The 13,668-nt window shown below is 43.0% G+C and overlaps 1 protein-coding gene across 1 annotated transcript in view; it reads left to right on the top strand.

The window, feature by feature from the left end:
* The first annotated feature begins 2,060 nt into the window (after positions 1 to 2,060).
* LOC134587086 (saccharopine dehydrogenase-like oxidoreductase) overlaps positions 2,061 to 13,668 on the top strand; it is a 46,610-nt gene continuing 35,002 nt past the window's right edge. Inside the window, exons 1-2 of the mRNA XM_063443205.1 lie at positions 2,061 to 2,368; positions 13,033 to 13,145. Coding sequence (XP_063299275.1) covers positions 2,179 to 2,368; positions 13,033 to 13,145 — 303 coding nt within the window. The 5' untranslated portion in view covers positions 2,061 to 2,178. The remainder of the gene's footprint in view (positions 2,369 to 13,032; positions 13,146 to 13,668) is intronic.

The raw sequence follows: 13,668 nt of genomic DNA, 5'->3' as shown, positions 1-13,668 counted from the left end.
CGCTAGGTCTACGCTTTCTAAAGACTGTCCCAGAGCACTCGCTGGTCCACTCTTCTCCTAACCTTCATACTAGTAGGCAGAAGCTCCTGTTATACAGACTGCTACAGAAAAAAAGTGTATGTAGTGAATGCAGAAGAAAGGGAACATGCCACAGTGTTAGAAAGATTGTAGCACCAAGACCATTCATGAAGAGTATGTGTATAGTAAAAATCAATGGGCCTATTCCATAGGCATTGGCCTGGAGCTGCAGTTCCATCAGCCCGTATGTTAGAGAGCGAGAGAGTGTGTGTGTGTTGTGTTCTAGGAGTGTGGGGCCTGTAGAGCTATAACGGACCCCAAAAGCAGGGCCCCTTATAGGCCCCCAGCAAAGCAGTCCACTGGGGCGCTTCCTATACAACCACTCACAGGAATAAAATTAAGAGTATATTTATTGGTACCTCCAACAAAAACCTATGTTTAAACCTTAAAAAAAAACATGCTGTACAGCAGAAATGAATCCACACAAAATGTTTAGACAATGTAACATGAGCCTTGAAGTTAAAAAAACAACCCAAGAAATTCAACATAAAAATTGTACTCAGTTGGTTAAAGGACCACTCTAGGCACCCAGACCACTTCGGCTTAATGAAGTGGTCTGGGTGCCAGGTCCAGCTAGGGTTAACTAATTGTTTTATAAACATAGCAGTTTCAGAGAATGCTTTCCTATGTGACCGGCTGAATGCGCGCGCAGCTCTTGCTGCGCGTGCGCATTCAGCCGACGGGGAGGAACGGAGGCGGAGAGGGGGAGGAGAGCTCCCCGCCCAGCGCTGGAAAAAGGTAAGTTTTACCCCTTTTCCCCTTTCCAGAGCCGGGCGGGAGGGGGTCCCTGAGGGTGGGGGCACCCTCAGGGCACTCTAGTGCCAGGAAAACGAGTATGCTTTCCTGGCACTAGAGTGGTCCTTTAAGTCACACAGACAGAGATGACTCAGCGTGAAATAACTATGAATTATTTATTAAGTAAATGTTCAACACATAACTTTATGGCTTTAAAAAAAAGTGTACTGATTGTGTCTTGATTATTTACAATTAGTATGTGTACAGAGTTTTCATCAGCGTGTGTATATTTTATTATTTATATGGTGCCAGCAAATTCCGTAGCGCTGCACAATGTACAGTGTGTATTCACCAGAGCAAGATCGCAGGTACAGATAATGGAGGTGATTAGTCCACCTAAATATTTTAATAAAGAGGGTGTCAAGTTTCTGAATATATATTCTGCAATAATATACTGAAAAGTTGGCAAGCCTATGGGGCGCCTATGCTCCTGGGGGCCAGACAGCAGCCGAGGAAGCCCATTGCTTAACCCCTTAAGGACACATGACATGTGTGACATGTCATGATTCCCTTTTATTGCAGAAGTTTGGTCCTTAAGGGGTTAAAGGGATTCTCCAGTGCCAGGAAAACTGCAGGACCCTCTGTTGCCCCTCTCCCTCCCACCCCAAGTTGCTGACGGGGTTAAAACCCCTCGGCGCTGGGTCAGGCTCCGCCTACGCTCCTCCCCCGCCAACATCAGCCAGTGAGGGAGACCTAATGCACATGCGTGGCAATGGCCATGCACGCGCATTAGACCTCCCCATAGGAAAGCAATATACAATGCTTTCCTATAGGGATTTCGCAGATGCTGGAGGTCCTCACATAGCGTGAGGACGTTCAGCGTCGTTTTAAAACACTTTTCGTGTTCTAAGAACACAGAAGTCTGGACAGCCACTAGAGGAGGACTTAACCCTGCAAGGTAATTATTAAATTACAGTTGCAGGGTTAGGAGTAGTGGGAGTTGGCACCCAGACCACTCCAATGGGCAGACGTGGTCTGGGTGCCCGGAGTGTCCCTTTAACACAGGCCAGCCCAATAGTTCTGTAACGTTACCCGGCCCGATGCTGCCCGTTATGATCTCACTATCTGGCTGTGTATAGCACTGTGTGCGCCTCCCGGTGTCCTGTCTGGCTGTGATTGCTACTTTTCAATAAAGATTATTTGGGAGGGGGAATCGCTCTGACAAGCTGTGACCTCCGCTCTCTCTCTTGCCCACTAGGACACGCCCCCTCAGTCAGGTGATCTCGGGGCTGCCTCGGTCTGTTGCGCAGTGTGATTGCTGTCCGCGTGCTGCTGGTACCTGTGCGCTCTCTGTACGCTGTAACCATGGATACCGCTCGCCAGTACCAGTTCGTGGTGTTCGGGGCCTCGGGCTTCACCGGACAGTTCGTGGTAGAGGAGCTGGCTCGGGTGCTGGACGGGGCGGAATTCAGAGACTCCAGGCTCCGCTGGGCGGTTGCGGGGAGAAACCAGAAGCGGCTGGAGGATGTCCTGTCCTGGGCTGCCGAGCGGCTGTGTGAGTAGTGATGGGTTAACCCGCATGGAGCTCCCGGCAATGCCATCTAACTCGGCTCCTGTATCGGCACTGACTGTAATGGAGGGCAGTATGTAGCATTAATATGCTGCAGGATGGAAACGCAACACATGAATCCACAGTACAGCTTGCAGGATGGGGTTTGAAACGGGCCAGTCATCATTTTATAATCTGCTGCTGATCAACAGGGAGAAATTATTCAAAATAATAACAAAATCCAGCAACAGGGAATGAGCAACAAAAAGTAATTTGTCGGTTTTCAGACCAGCACTCAGGGCACACACACAATAGCACTGAACCTGTTGGTGTTCCCTGAGGACTGGTAACATGAGGCAGATAGAGTAGAGAGCGGTGATGCCTTTTATTAGTGAGCCAGGTAGTGTTAGAGTGCATGCTCTGTAGCCAGGCAGATTTATTTAAAAGGACACTACAGGCACCAAGACCACTTCAGCTGATTGAAGTGGTCTGGCTGCAAACTGCAATGTTTATATTGCAGCACTAAATCTGCCTCCAGTGGCTGTCTACCAAACAGCCACTAGAGGCGCTTCCTGGATCCAAACAGACCCTTGGTTCCGGTAGTTGTACCTGCATAAATCTGCCCACTATCTAGACTTGGCTCATAACATAAGGGGGTTCAAATATTATCTTCTCTAATTTCATAATCTTCCACTGGCAATCCTCTGTATGTTCAACCTTTGGACCAAATTGCATTCCGTTGCCATTATCTGTAGTCTGCTCTCTGTAATATAACTTTGTCTCTGATATGTAAAATATGTATAAGTATAATTTGCATGGTTACACAAATGAGAAAATATGTGCATGGCAGTTGCTAGACTTGTGCAAAAGTTGTTTTAGATGGTTTGTTTGAATCAAATGACTCTAATCCACAACTGGTCGAATCGATTGTCAGGGATTTACCTGTTGAATGTTAAAGGAACACTGTAGTCACCAGAATAAATACACCTTAATATAGTTGTTCTGGTGTCTAAAGCCTGACTTTGAAGGCTTTTTTTTTTTTTAATTCTTTATTTTTGACAATGCAGTAGGAGGTAGACAAATTTCAAAAGGTATATGTGTGTGTGTGTATATATATATATATATATATATATATATATATATATTTATTACGAGGCATACATTCAAGTAAAGTAGAAGATTATTCATACTGCACTGTTTTTTTTTTTTTTTGAAAAGTCAATAAAAACATAGTATAGGACAAACGTGAGAGGGTCTCAGCCAGCATGACAGCGTTTGGGGGTCATAATCTTGTGCAGTGAGTGGGTAGGTTCGAGAGTGGGGCAGCTAGACTCCCTATGCGTCAGCTAGACGTGAGAAAGAGTAAATAATGTACCAGTTAGTTTAAGGCTGTCTATGTGAACATCTTAATGAGTAAGAAAGTGGTGTCGGAGCGGGGTTCGTTTAGTATTTTCCCCAGGGTACTTATGTGTTGACGCTGATGTGGGTCGTGTAGTTCCCTGTCAGGGGTAACCTCCCTCCTGGTGTCAGTAAGAAGTCACGTTCTGTGCTGCACTATGTCGTCTAGGGCAGGATGGGGGGGGGGGGGGAGGGAGGGGGTTGGAATGAACTCCATCGGTGGAGTTGGAATGAACCCGATAGTCCTTTAAGGAAGGGCAGCCAAACAGGTTATCAATCTCAGGTCAGTCTCTCTGGCCCTGGGCATCTTGTCGTGCGGGGTATGAATTCCTCGATGGCAGAGGGGTCCAAGTGAGTCAGTCCCGTACCGGCCACACTCTGCAGTCCTGTGATACCAAGCTTGCGCATGAGAGCTTCTAGTTCTGCATAGCTTCGCGCCTTATAGGCAGTGTTCATGTAGGTGAACATCAGTTGTTTAGGCGTACCCCAGCGGTATGAAACGTTCTTTGATTGAAGAAGCTGTAGTAGCGGTCTCAGTGACCTGCGCCATGCAATGGTGTTCCGGGTGAGGTCTGGGAATGTCGTTAAAGATGAGCCCTCAAAATGTAATGGGGTCTTTCACCTTGTAGCTTTGAGCAGGCGGGCCTTATCCGACATGGATTGAAATCGGATGATGAGGTCTGCGGATGCGGTCGTGGGCGCTGTGGATGGTTTCGGCAGACGGAATAAGCCATCTAATCTCACCGCTTTAGCCTGCTTGGGTGGCAGTAGTGTGCTAAGCAGCCTGCGGATATAATGTGGTAAGTCCGTCAGGTCGATCGAGTCTGGAACGCCGCGGAGTTTGACGTTGTATCGCCTTTTTTGGTCTTCCATGACGTCCACTCTATCCGTGGTAGTCAATTGTAGTTTTATAATTTCAGCGATTTGGCTCTCTACCACGGTGAGTCTGGAGTCCTGTGTGCTCGTTGTGGCCTCCAGGAGTGTGATCCGTGAGGTGGCTTTTTCAACCGCCGTTTTGAAGTACGCCATGTCCGCTGCAATGTTCGTTCGCAGTTCGGCGAGCATGTCCTTTAGCTGGGCGGCAGTTACTGGCTCGGCCGGGGCTTGCTGAGGGATCGTGGGTCTCTTGGGCGCATTGTGGGGTAGCTCCTCTCCCATATCGAACGGGTTGTCTCCCGATCAGTAAGAGGTCTCGTCTCCCTCCAGCGCCATCTTGTCCCATGCGGCCCTCTGGGCACCCCGCAGTAGTTCGCCGATGTCTCGGCTTGTCGGGGTCCGATCACCTTTGGGTTTTTTATTTTTCCGACCCATACTTCTTCCTGCACCTCTGATGATGGGTTTTGTCAATAAAAGTCGCCTTTTCACCGAATTTAGTAGGTTTTGAGGCTGACTTTGCTCGGAGCTCGGGGAAAACGTGTCTGCTCTGTTCCCCTTTGAAGGCTTTTAATCTAAACACTGCCTTTTTTCTCTGGAGGAGGAGCGGGTCGGGGCCAGGCACAACGAGACCCATACAGCTCTAGAAGAATAAATGTAACCTTTTTAACAGTGGCAGCAAGCAACCTAAACAGCACATTTAGAACTATAGTGTGAGCAGTAAATGTTTGTATTCCTGACACTATATCACATCTTTAAACCCTTAACGCCGTTACGGCATTCTATGCCGTCCCACTTTAAAGCCTTTGCTGCGGCATAGAACGCCGTAACGGCTTTGAGCCCTGGAGCGCCCGGGTTACTTACCTTCCCGGCGCCCCGCTTAGGGAGGACTGCCTCACCGCCCAGGCAGCCCCCCACGGCAAAATAAGCCTCCTGGGGCCATGTGATCGCTCTCAAAGAGCGATCACATGGCCTCCTATAGCTGGCTGTAGATCTGCCAGCAGGGGGACTGTCTAAAATATCAGACAGTCTCCCTGCTGGTGGGAAGTAGAAAAAAAAAAAAAAAAAACATCATTAAAACGTGTAAAAAATAAATAAATTAATAAAAAAAAAATATATATATATATATGTGTGTGTGTGTGTGTGTACGTCATACAAAGTGTATTTTAATACCAATATAAGCACATAGTATAAAAATACACTTAGAATGACGTTACATACGTATAATTACAATAATAAATTAAATAATACAATTAAATAAAATATTGAAACTAAATTTAATATAAATTAGATATTCATATGTAATTTAATTCTAACTGTACTTTGGCCAGTGTTTGTGACTAAGTGGCTACTAAAAAAGACTAAACATACCCCACTTTCAATACCTTTTGGTTGTCTACTTTTTCAAATGGTATGCCATTATGGGGGTAATTCTCATTCCTGGGCTACCACACCGTCTCAAAGGTAACATTACTAATCTGGCAAATTTCAATTTGAAAATTAAACATTCTATATTTGACCCTGTAACTTTCCAAAACACCATAAAACCTGTTAATGGGGGTGCTGTTGTACTCCTGAGACATCGCTGATTACAAATATGTGCATTTTTTTTTTTGCAGTAAAACCTAACAGTATTATGACATTCACAGCTAAAATGTCAGACGGAAATACAAATTTTAAAAAAAAATCTTATTTTATCACTTTTTTTTTAAATTTTATTCATAATAAATTATGTTCCATATATGAATAGTTAATGATAAATTAAAGCCCTGTTTCCCCTGAACAAAATTATATATAATATGAAAGAGGTGAATTACGGGTGAACAGACATATAGCGCAAATTCCAGTTTTTGTTTACGTTTTGTTTTGATCAGAACGTGTACTATTGACTCCGTCCTGAAGGGGTTAATTAACCCCTTAAGACCGCAGCCAAATGTACAAGTTGTGAACGAAACAAAACGTAAACAAAACCTGGCATTTGCACTATATGTCTGTCCAACCGTAATTCACCTCTTTCATATTAAATGCACCCCCCCTTATTATATATCATTTTATTCAGGGGAAACAGGGCTTTCATTTAATATCAAATATTTAGCTATGAAACATAATTTAATATGAAAAAAATGGGAGAAAAGAAGTTTTTTGTATTTTTTTTTAGTTCTACATGACATTTTAACTGTCAATGTCATAAAACTGTTTGCTTTTACTGCAATTAAATACACATATTTGTATTCAGTAAAGTCTCACATGTAAAACAGTACCCCCTATGTACAGGTTTTATGGTGTTTTGGGAAGTTACAGGGTCAAATATAGCGTATTACATTTGAAATTGAAATTCGCCAGCTTGGTTACGTTGCCTTTGAGACTGTATAGTAGCCCAGGAAATAATTTTATTTTTTTTTTAATTCTTTATTTTTGCAGTGCTTAAATTTTGACAAACATGCTTGTATCGCCACGATAGCTGGTACAAGCAGATGAAATAATACATATTATACAACATCTTGGCGATCATTAACAGCACTTTTTTTTTTTTTTGAAAGCTTAGTAAACGATATGGCGTAGGTAGAGTTAAGGAGCATGAGTATCGGCATGCATATCATTACAAGCATGGCAGGTGATAAACAAACTAAGCATGCCATATAGTTACATTTGAGCATTATAAGCAAAACTTGTGAGGATCAGGCTAAATAGATAAAACATTGCTAGTAATCCGGCTGCTTAAGCGTTAATCAGAATGGAATAACATGCTGGAATGGTCATGACACAGGAGGCGTTATTCAGTAATCAGACAAGCTGTAATGTTAACTGCAGGTGAGAGTCCCAATAGACGAGTGTGTGAGGCTGATGTTCTAATCATCTGACCTGTACCTCGTGGCAGCGGGCCAGTGCTTCGGTGGTATGGTAGATTCAGCCGATGCCCCGTTTGAATAGAGGTGTTGCGGTTGGGGAGAAAGTCCGACTGGGAGCCGCCTTATTCGCCTGTTTGTGAGTAAGTGCAGTCCCTTGGGTAGGCTTGCTCAGGGGTGCTGTGGACATGCAGTAGGGATCTGCCTTGTGTCTCCGTGACTTCTTGAGTGGATTTTCCCCCTGGTGAGTGCTGGCCCTGGGGAGGGCGATGGAGCTGCATAGGGGTATTCCCTGCTGGGGAGTAGGGCGACTCGCCGCCTGTCTGGGTCTTCGGTTTGGAGGGTTGTATCGGGTCATCCGCCTCCTCCTTCCCGCCCACCTAGCTTTGCCGGTGCTCTGTTTAGGAGCTGCGGGTTTCAGCACTGTCTCTCCATGAGGTGTAGCTGGCGGGGTTTCATGTCCGGTGCCCCCCTGGGAGTAAATTTTAGCCCAAAAGGCGGCAAACAAGCAATCCAGCCTTTCTTCAAGAGAGGGCAGCGGGGCGCCGTTCAGCGGATTTCCCACGGTGTCTTCCATTATTTTCCTTGCTGTGTCGTCTAATTGGGACCGGGATAACCCCTGCCGGTCCAAAGAGGGGGGGGGGGGGATTGCACAATTCCGTTGCTTAGAAGCCAGCTGGGGTGCCAGGAGAGCGGCCGCCTCTCCCTAGCTCCCTCGTGTGTAGGCCTCAAGGCCTCGATTTGGGCAGTCAGTTGCGGGGACGCTCGAGTGAGGTGTCTCCCGAATCACCGAAACCCCCTCTGCAAGATTAACGCCAGGCTGTGCTTATAGGGTCGTTAGGGTCGGGGGTATCCCCGGATTCACGGTAGCATGTGCAGGAGCTCTTGTGACACACGTCTGCTCCGTTCGGCAGTCAGGCTCCGCCCCGCCCAGGAAATAAATTTACACCCATAATGGCATACCATTTGCAATAGTAGACGACCCAAGGTGTTGCAAATGGGGTATGTCCAGTCTTTTTTAGTAGCCATTTGGTCACAAACACTGACCAAAGTTAGCGTTAGTATTTGTTTGTGTGTGAAAAATGCTAAAAACGCCAATTTTGGCCAGTGTTTGTGACTAAGTGTCTACTAAAAAAGACTGTACATGCCCCATTTGCAATACCTTGGGTTGTCTACTATTGCAAATAGTATGCCATCATAGGGGTAATTTTCATTCTTGGGCTACCATAGGGTCATAAAGGCAACGTAAGCAATCTGGCGAATTTAAATGTGAAAAAAATGAAACACAAGCCTTATATTTGACGCTGTAATTTTTGAAAACACCATAAAACCTGTACGTGAGGGGTACTGTTGTACTCGGGAGACTTCGCTGAACACAAATATTTGTGTTTCAAAACAGTAAAAAGTATTGCAGCAATAATATCGTCCCGAGTAAAACAGTACCCCCCATGTACAGGTTTTATGGTGTCTTGGAAAGTTATAGAGTTAAATATTGTGCTAGCAAATTAAATTCCCTATACTTTCGGCATGGGTTGTCAGGCAGGTCCCGCTAATTGTAATTAATTAGGATACCTAATTATGTAAAATTATTACCTAAATCTATGTGTAGAATTAATATATATATATATGTGTGTGTGTGTGTGTGTGTGTATATATATATGTATATATATATATATATATATATTCATATTTTTATGTATATATAGGATATATATATATGGATCTTGAAAAAGACCCTTTAGGGGTCGAAACGTTGATTGAGGATTTGACCACAAATGTAAGACACAACCAAGAATAAAAATAAATTTTGGATGAAGTCCTGTGAGTGCACCTTTCTTCTATTTTATAGGTATATATAGTGATATATACGTATATATTTATATTTATGTATATAGATATATATATTTCGTTCTATGTGTATTTTGATATAGAACGAAATAAAACACATCTATATATTTTTTTTAATATTTTATTTTTAATTATTTTTTTACGTATTTACATTTTTTTTATATTGTATATAAATATATATAACAATAATTATATATATATATATATATATATATATATATATATATATATATTTATTTAATCAGTATCAGTCTACGTGTAATTTGATATTTATATATATATATATATATATATATATATATATATATATATATATTAAAATACACCTAGACAGTGTATGTGTGTGTGTGTGTGTGTGTGTGTATATATGTGTATGTATGTATGTGTGTGTGTGTGTGTGTGTGTGTGTGTGTGTATATATATATATATATATATATATATATATATATATATATATATATATATATATATATATATATATATATATACTATTTTTTTTTTTTTACACTTATTTAACTTATTTTATTTTCAGCCAGCAGGGGGACTAACTGTCATTACAGTTAGTCCCCCTGCTGGCATTGCTGCAGCCAGCTATCCCGGCCATGTGATTGTGAGGTCCTCGCAAGGACCTCACTCTCACATGACCGGGGGGGACCAGAGGAGGAAGATCTGCCGCGGGGGGGCTCCCTGGGAGTCCCCCCAACCGCGATCGCCGGTGTGGGATCGCCGGCGACCGGGTAAGTGAATAAAAACCTTTTTAAAGCGTTTCTAAACGCCGCAGGACGTAAATGTACGCCCTCCGGACTTAAAGGGTTAAAAGGCGTTTGATTTGGACAAACCGTCCAAAACAAACTTTTGCGCAAGTCTAGCCTATAGCTGCCTCAAACAAAAAGGAATGTTGAAAGAGAATGTGAAAACCAATACAAATATAAGATTTGGTACCGATGTCTCACTCAAGTCAAATCTTTGTGTCTCTGTTTAAGGTCGTCATTCCTTCCCAATGAATTCCTTGAATACAATGTTCTCTTCTACAGTTACTTCATACTCCCTTTTTTTTTTTTTTTTTTTAAACTCTTCTTCTTTTTGATATTTCTGTTTTTGCCTGTCATTCATTCAGTAATTTCCATTATTCACTAATTGCATACAATTTTGCATCCTTATACCTAGGGATGTAATCCTCAGGAAGATGAGCCTCGCTTCAGCATTCATTATAGACTGTAACTGAGCAAGCTGGGAACACGTAAGACCACTGAGAATCAAATTACAGTAGTCAAGGCGAGAGAGGACAGCAGCATGAACTTTGCTGTATCAGGCATTAAATAGGGTCTGATGCGTGCAATGTTTTTGAGATGGAAGCGGCAAAATATGGCGATTGATTGGATATGAGGGGTGAAGGAGACGTCGGAGTCAAAGAGAACTCCTAGGCAGCGAGAGAGCGCGGATTGTAGCACCATTGACTTGGAAGGACACCAACAAGGGAGTAGCAACACTTGAGGGACGGAAGACCAGAAGTTCAGTTTAAAGGAAAACTCCAGTGCCAGGAAAACAACCCATTTTCCTGGCACTGCAGGTCCCCTCTCCCTCCCTCCCACCCCCCAAACCCCAGTTGCTGAAGGGGTGAAAACCCCTTCAGTAACTTACCAGAGGCAGCGACGTTGTCCCTCGTCGCTGCTTCTTCCTCCGCCGCCGCTCCTCCTCTGTCTTACGTCGGCAGGTGGGCGAGACTGATCCCGCCCACTGGCTGGGGAGACCTAATGCGCATGCGAGGCAATGCCGCGCATGCGCATTGGAGCTCCCCATAGGAAAGCATTGAAAATGCTTTCCTATGGGGAATTGAGCGACGCTGGAGGTCCACACACAGCGCGAGGATGTCTAGTAGACAGCCACTAGAGGTGGAGTTAACCCTGCATGGTAATTATTTCAATTTATAAAAAAAAAGCTGCAATAATTACACTTGCAGGGTTAAGAGTAGTGGGAGTTGGCACCCAGACCACTCCAATGGGCACAAGTGGTCTGGGTGCCTGAAGTGTCCCTTTAAGGAAATGAACAGCTATCCAGTTGGAAATAGCAGTGAGGCAGTCAGAGACACGAGTCAAGAGGGGTGATGAGAAATCAGGGGAGGACAGATACATTTGCGTGTCATTTGCATAGAAATGATACTGAAGCTGAAGGAGCTGGTGAGTTTAGCAAGGGAGGCAGTGTAGATGGAAAGCAATAGGGACAAAGGACAGACCCTTGGGGAACACCAACAGAGAGGGAATGGGGAGAAGAGGCAGAGCCAGCGAAAGAAACACTCATGAAGGAAGAGCACCAGAAGAGTGGTATCTCTTAGACCGAGATTATGGAGGATGAGAAGAAGCTGTTGATGATCAGCAGAAAGGTCAAGGAGAATTAGGATAGAGTTGTGGCCATGGGATTTAGCAGTGATAAGATCATTGTATACTTTGGTCACAGCTGTAACACACACTCGAATCAAACTCTCTGTTTGACCTGCTTCAATCTGTATTCCGTGTGTGTATTATATATATTGATAAATGTGCATTTTGATTCTGCATTCAGAAACACTGACAGTCCATACAGAGTCAGTTGGGGCAGATTATTAGCCTGGCAAAGGCACTTTCCAAGCATAATAACCACAACTTATTGTAGTGGTTATGGTGAACGTAATCTTGTTTTAGAGTCACAGGATGTTAACACTGCTATCACACTCTATGGGGGCAGTTCATTCTGGTTTTGTCGAACTGTTTTCAATTAGTTTTTGACAAATTTGGAAATTACCCAAGAACCCAAAGAGCACTTGGTCTGCATGGGATGCAGTTACAGCAGGTATATAAAGAGATATTTATCAAAATATTCTGAAAAGTGATGGTTAAAGGATTAATTTAACCATTTGGAACGGGGGAGGGGAGCATTTCTGTGTAAAATGCCTTATCGGGCATTGTGGAGGAGACCCCCACCTGCTCTGATTTTCTAAAACCTGCAAAATTAAGGTTTTTACTCACCTGGAATCCAGCGTCTGGCAAGGTCCCTGCATCAACTACTGCACCACCTCCTGACGTCACTGGGGTTTCCACCAACTTTTACTTACCCTTTGACTTGCCCATGTGTGATCTCAGACTCTTGTTTTGGCATTCACTGGGCAGGTGAATTTAAAAATAAAAAAAATTCAATTTTTTTTAAGGAGCAAAGTATTTGCAATGCAGCAGAAGTTTTAAGAGGACCCAGTGGAATTTTGAGTCACATTAAAGGATGCTAAGTAACCTTTTCATTTGAATTGCCTTGCCTTTTCACCAATCATTGCCATTTTTATTCCCATATTTTACCATCTATTTCATTCTTCATGAAGCTTCACCTGTCTTGCCTTTCTGTCTTACAATGTTTTCATGTAAATTCTCATTGAATTGGATTTTTAGTTTAGTTGATCCTGAAATAACAACAAGAACTGGCTTAACAAAGCCACTGACTGAATGTAGGGCCTTGCTTTGCTTACCATATGTACACATTTGTTAACCGCCTCAAATGAGAGCACATTTTAGAAAGCATTCCATGTAAATGTTATGTGTAGATCTGTATGTACGTACACTATGCAGTATATTTGTGCCGTATTTGTCTTTTGATGTTTTTTTTTTCTCTCAGTAGAGTACCCAGAATGTCTTTGTAATTCTGTGCCAGTCACTTCTCATTCTATTATTTTGCCGTTCTTAGCTAAGCCGCAGCTGAAGTCGGAGGTTGGCATTATAATCTGCGATGTTAGTGATCCCCCCTCCCTTGATGAAATGTGTAAGAAGTCCTCTGTTGTTCTTGATTGCGTGGGACCAGTAAGTATGATGCAGCTGCCAAACTTAATAGAAGCAAAAAAAAAAAATTTTTTTTTAATTGCAAAATTACTTTGCCCAGTTGCTACTTCCCCTTTCCTTGTGACCCTTGTACCTTACTGATTATACTGTTAGAAACCGAAATGGAACTTCGCTTAATATCTGCCCATAGGCAAAATTTGACAAAGATCAAGCTCCCCATGAGAAAATGTTTTCTTATGTATAACTAAAAAATTATGGTAAAAGATACAAAGCGAAATAGAGGAACAAAAAAAATTTAATTTACAAACAAAACCTGTAAACTGACTAGAGCCGCTTTAAAAGTAGAAAAAAAAGTACAAGAAATTGTTCTAAAGTGAAATGTACACCTCCCTTATTGAGACACTGACTACAAATCTGTGTAGGTCAGTACATTTACATACATGTGTTATATCATTTTAATTAAAAACAAACTATATGTTCTATGGTTCTGCAATGAGAACATTAAGAAACATTGTAGTGACACTCCAGGCTGTAATTAAGCCCT

Source organism: Pelobates fuscus, chromosome 2, assembly GCF_036172605.1.
Source record: "Pelobates fuscus isolate aPelFus1 chromosome 2, aPelFus1.pri, whole genome shotgun sequence".
Lineage (NCBI taxonomy): Eukaryota > Metazoa > Chordata > Amphibia > Anura > Pelobatidae > Pelobates > Pelobates fuscus.
This window is presented reverse-complemented; position numbering and strand designations above follow the sequence as displayed.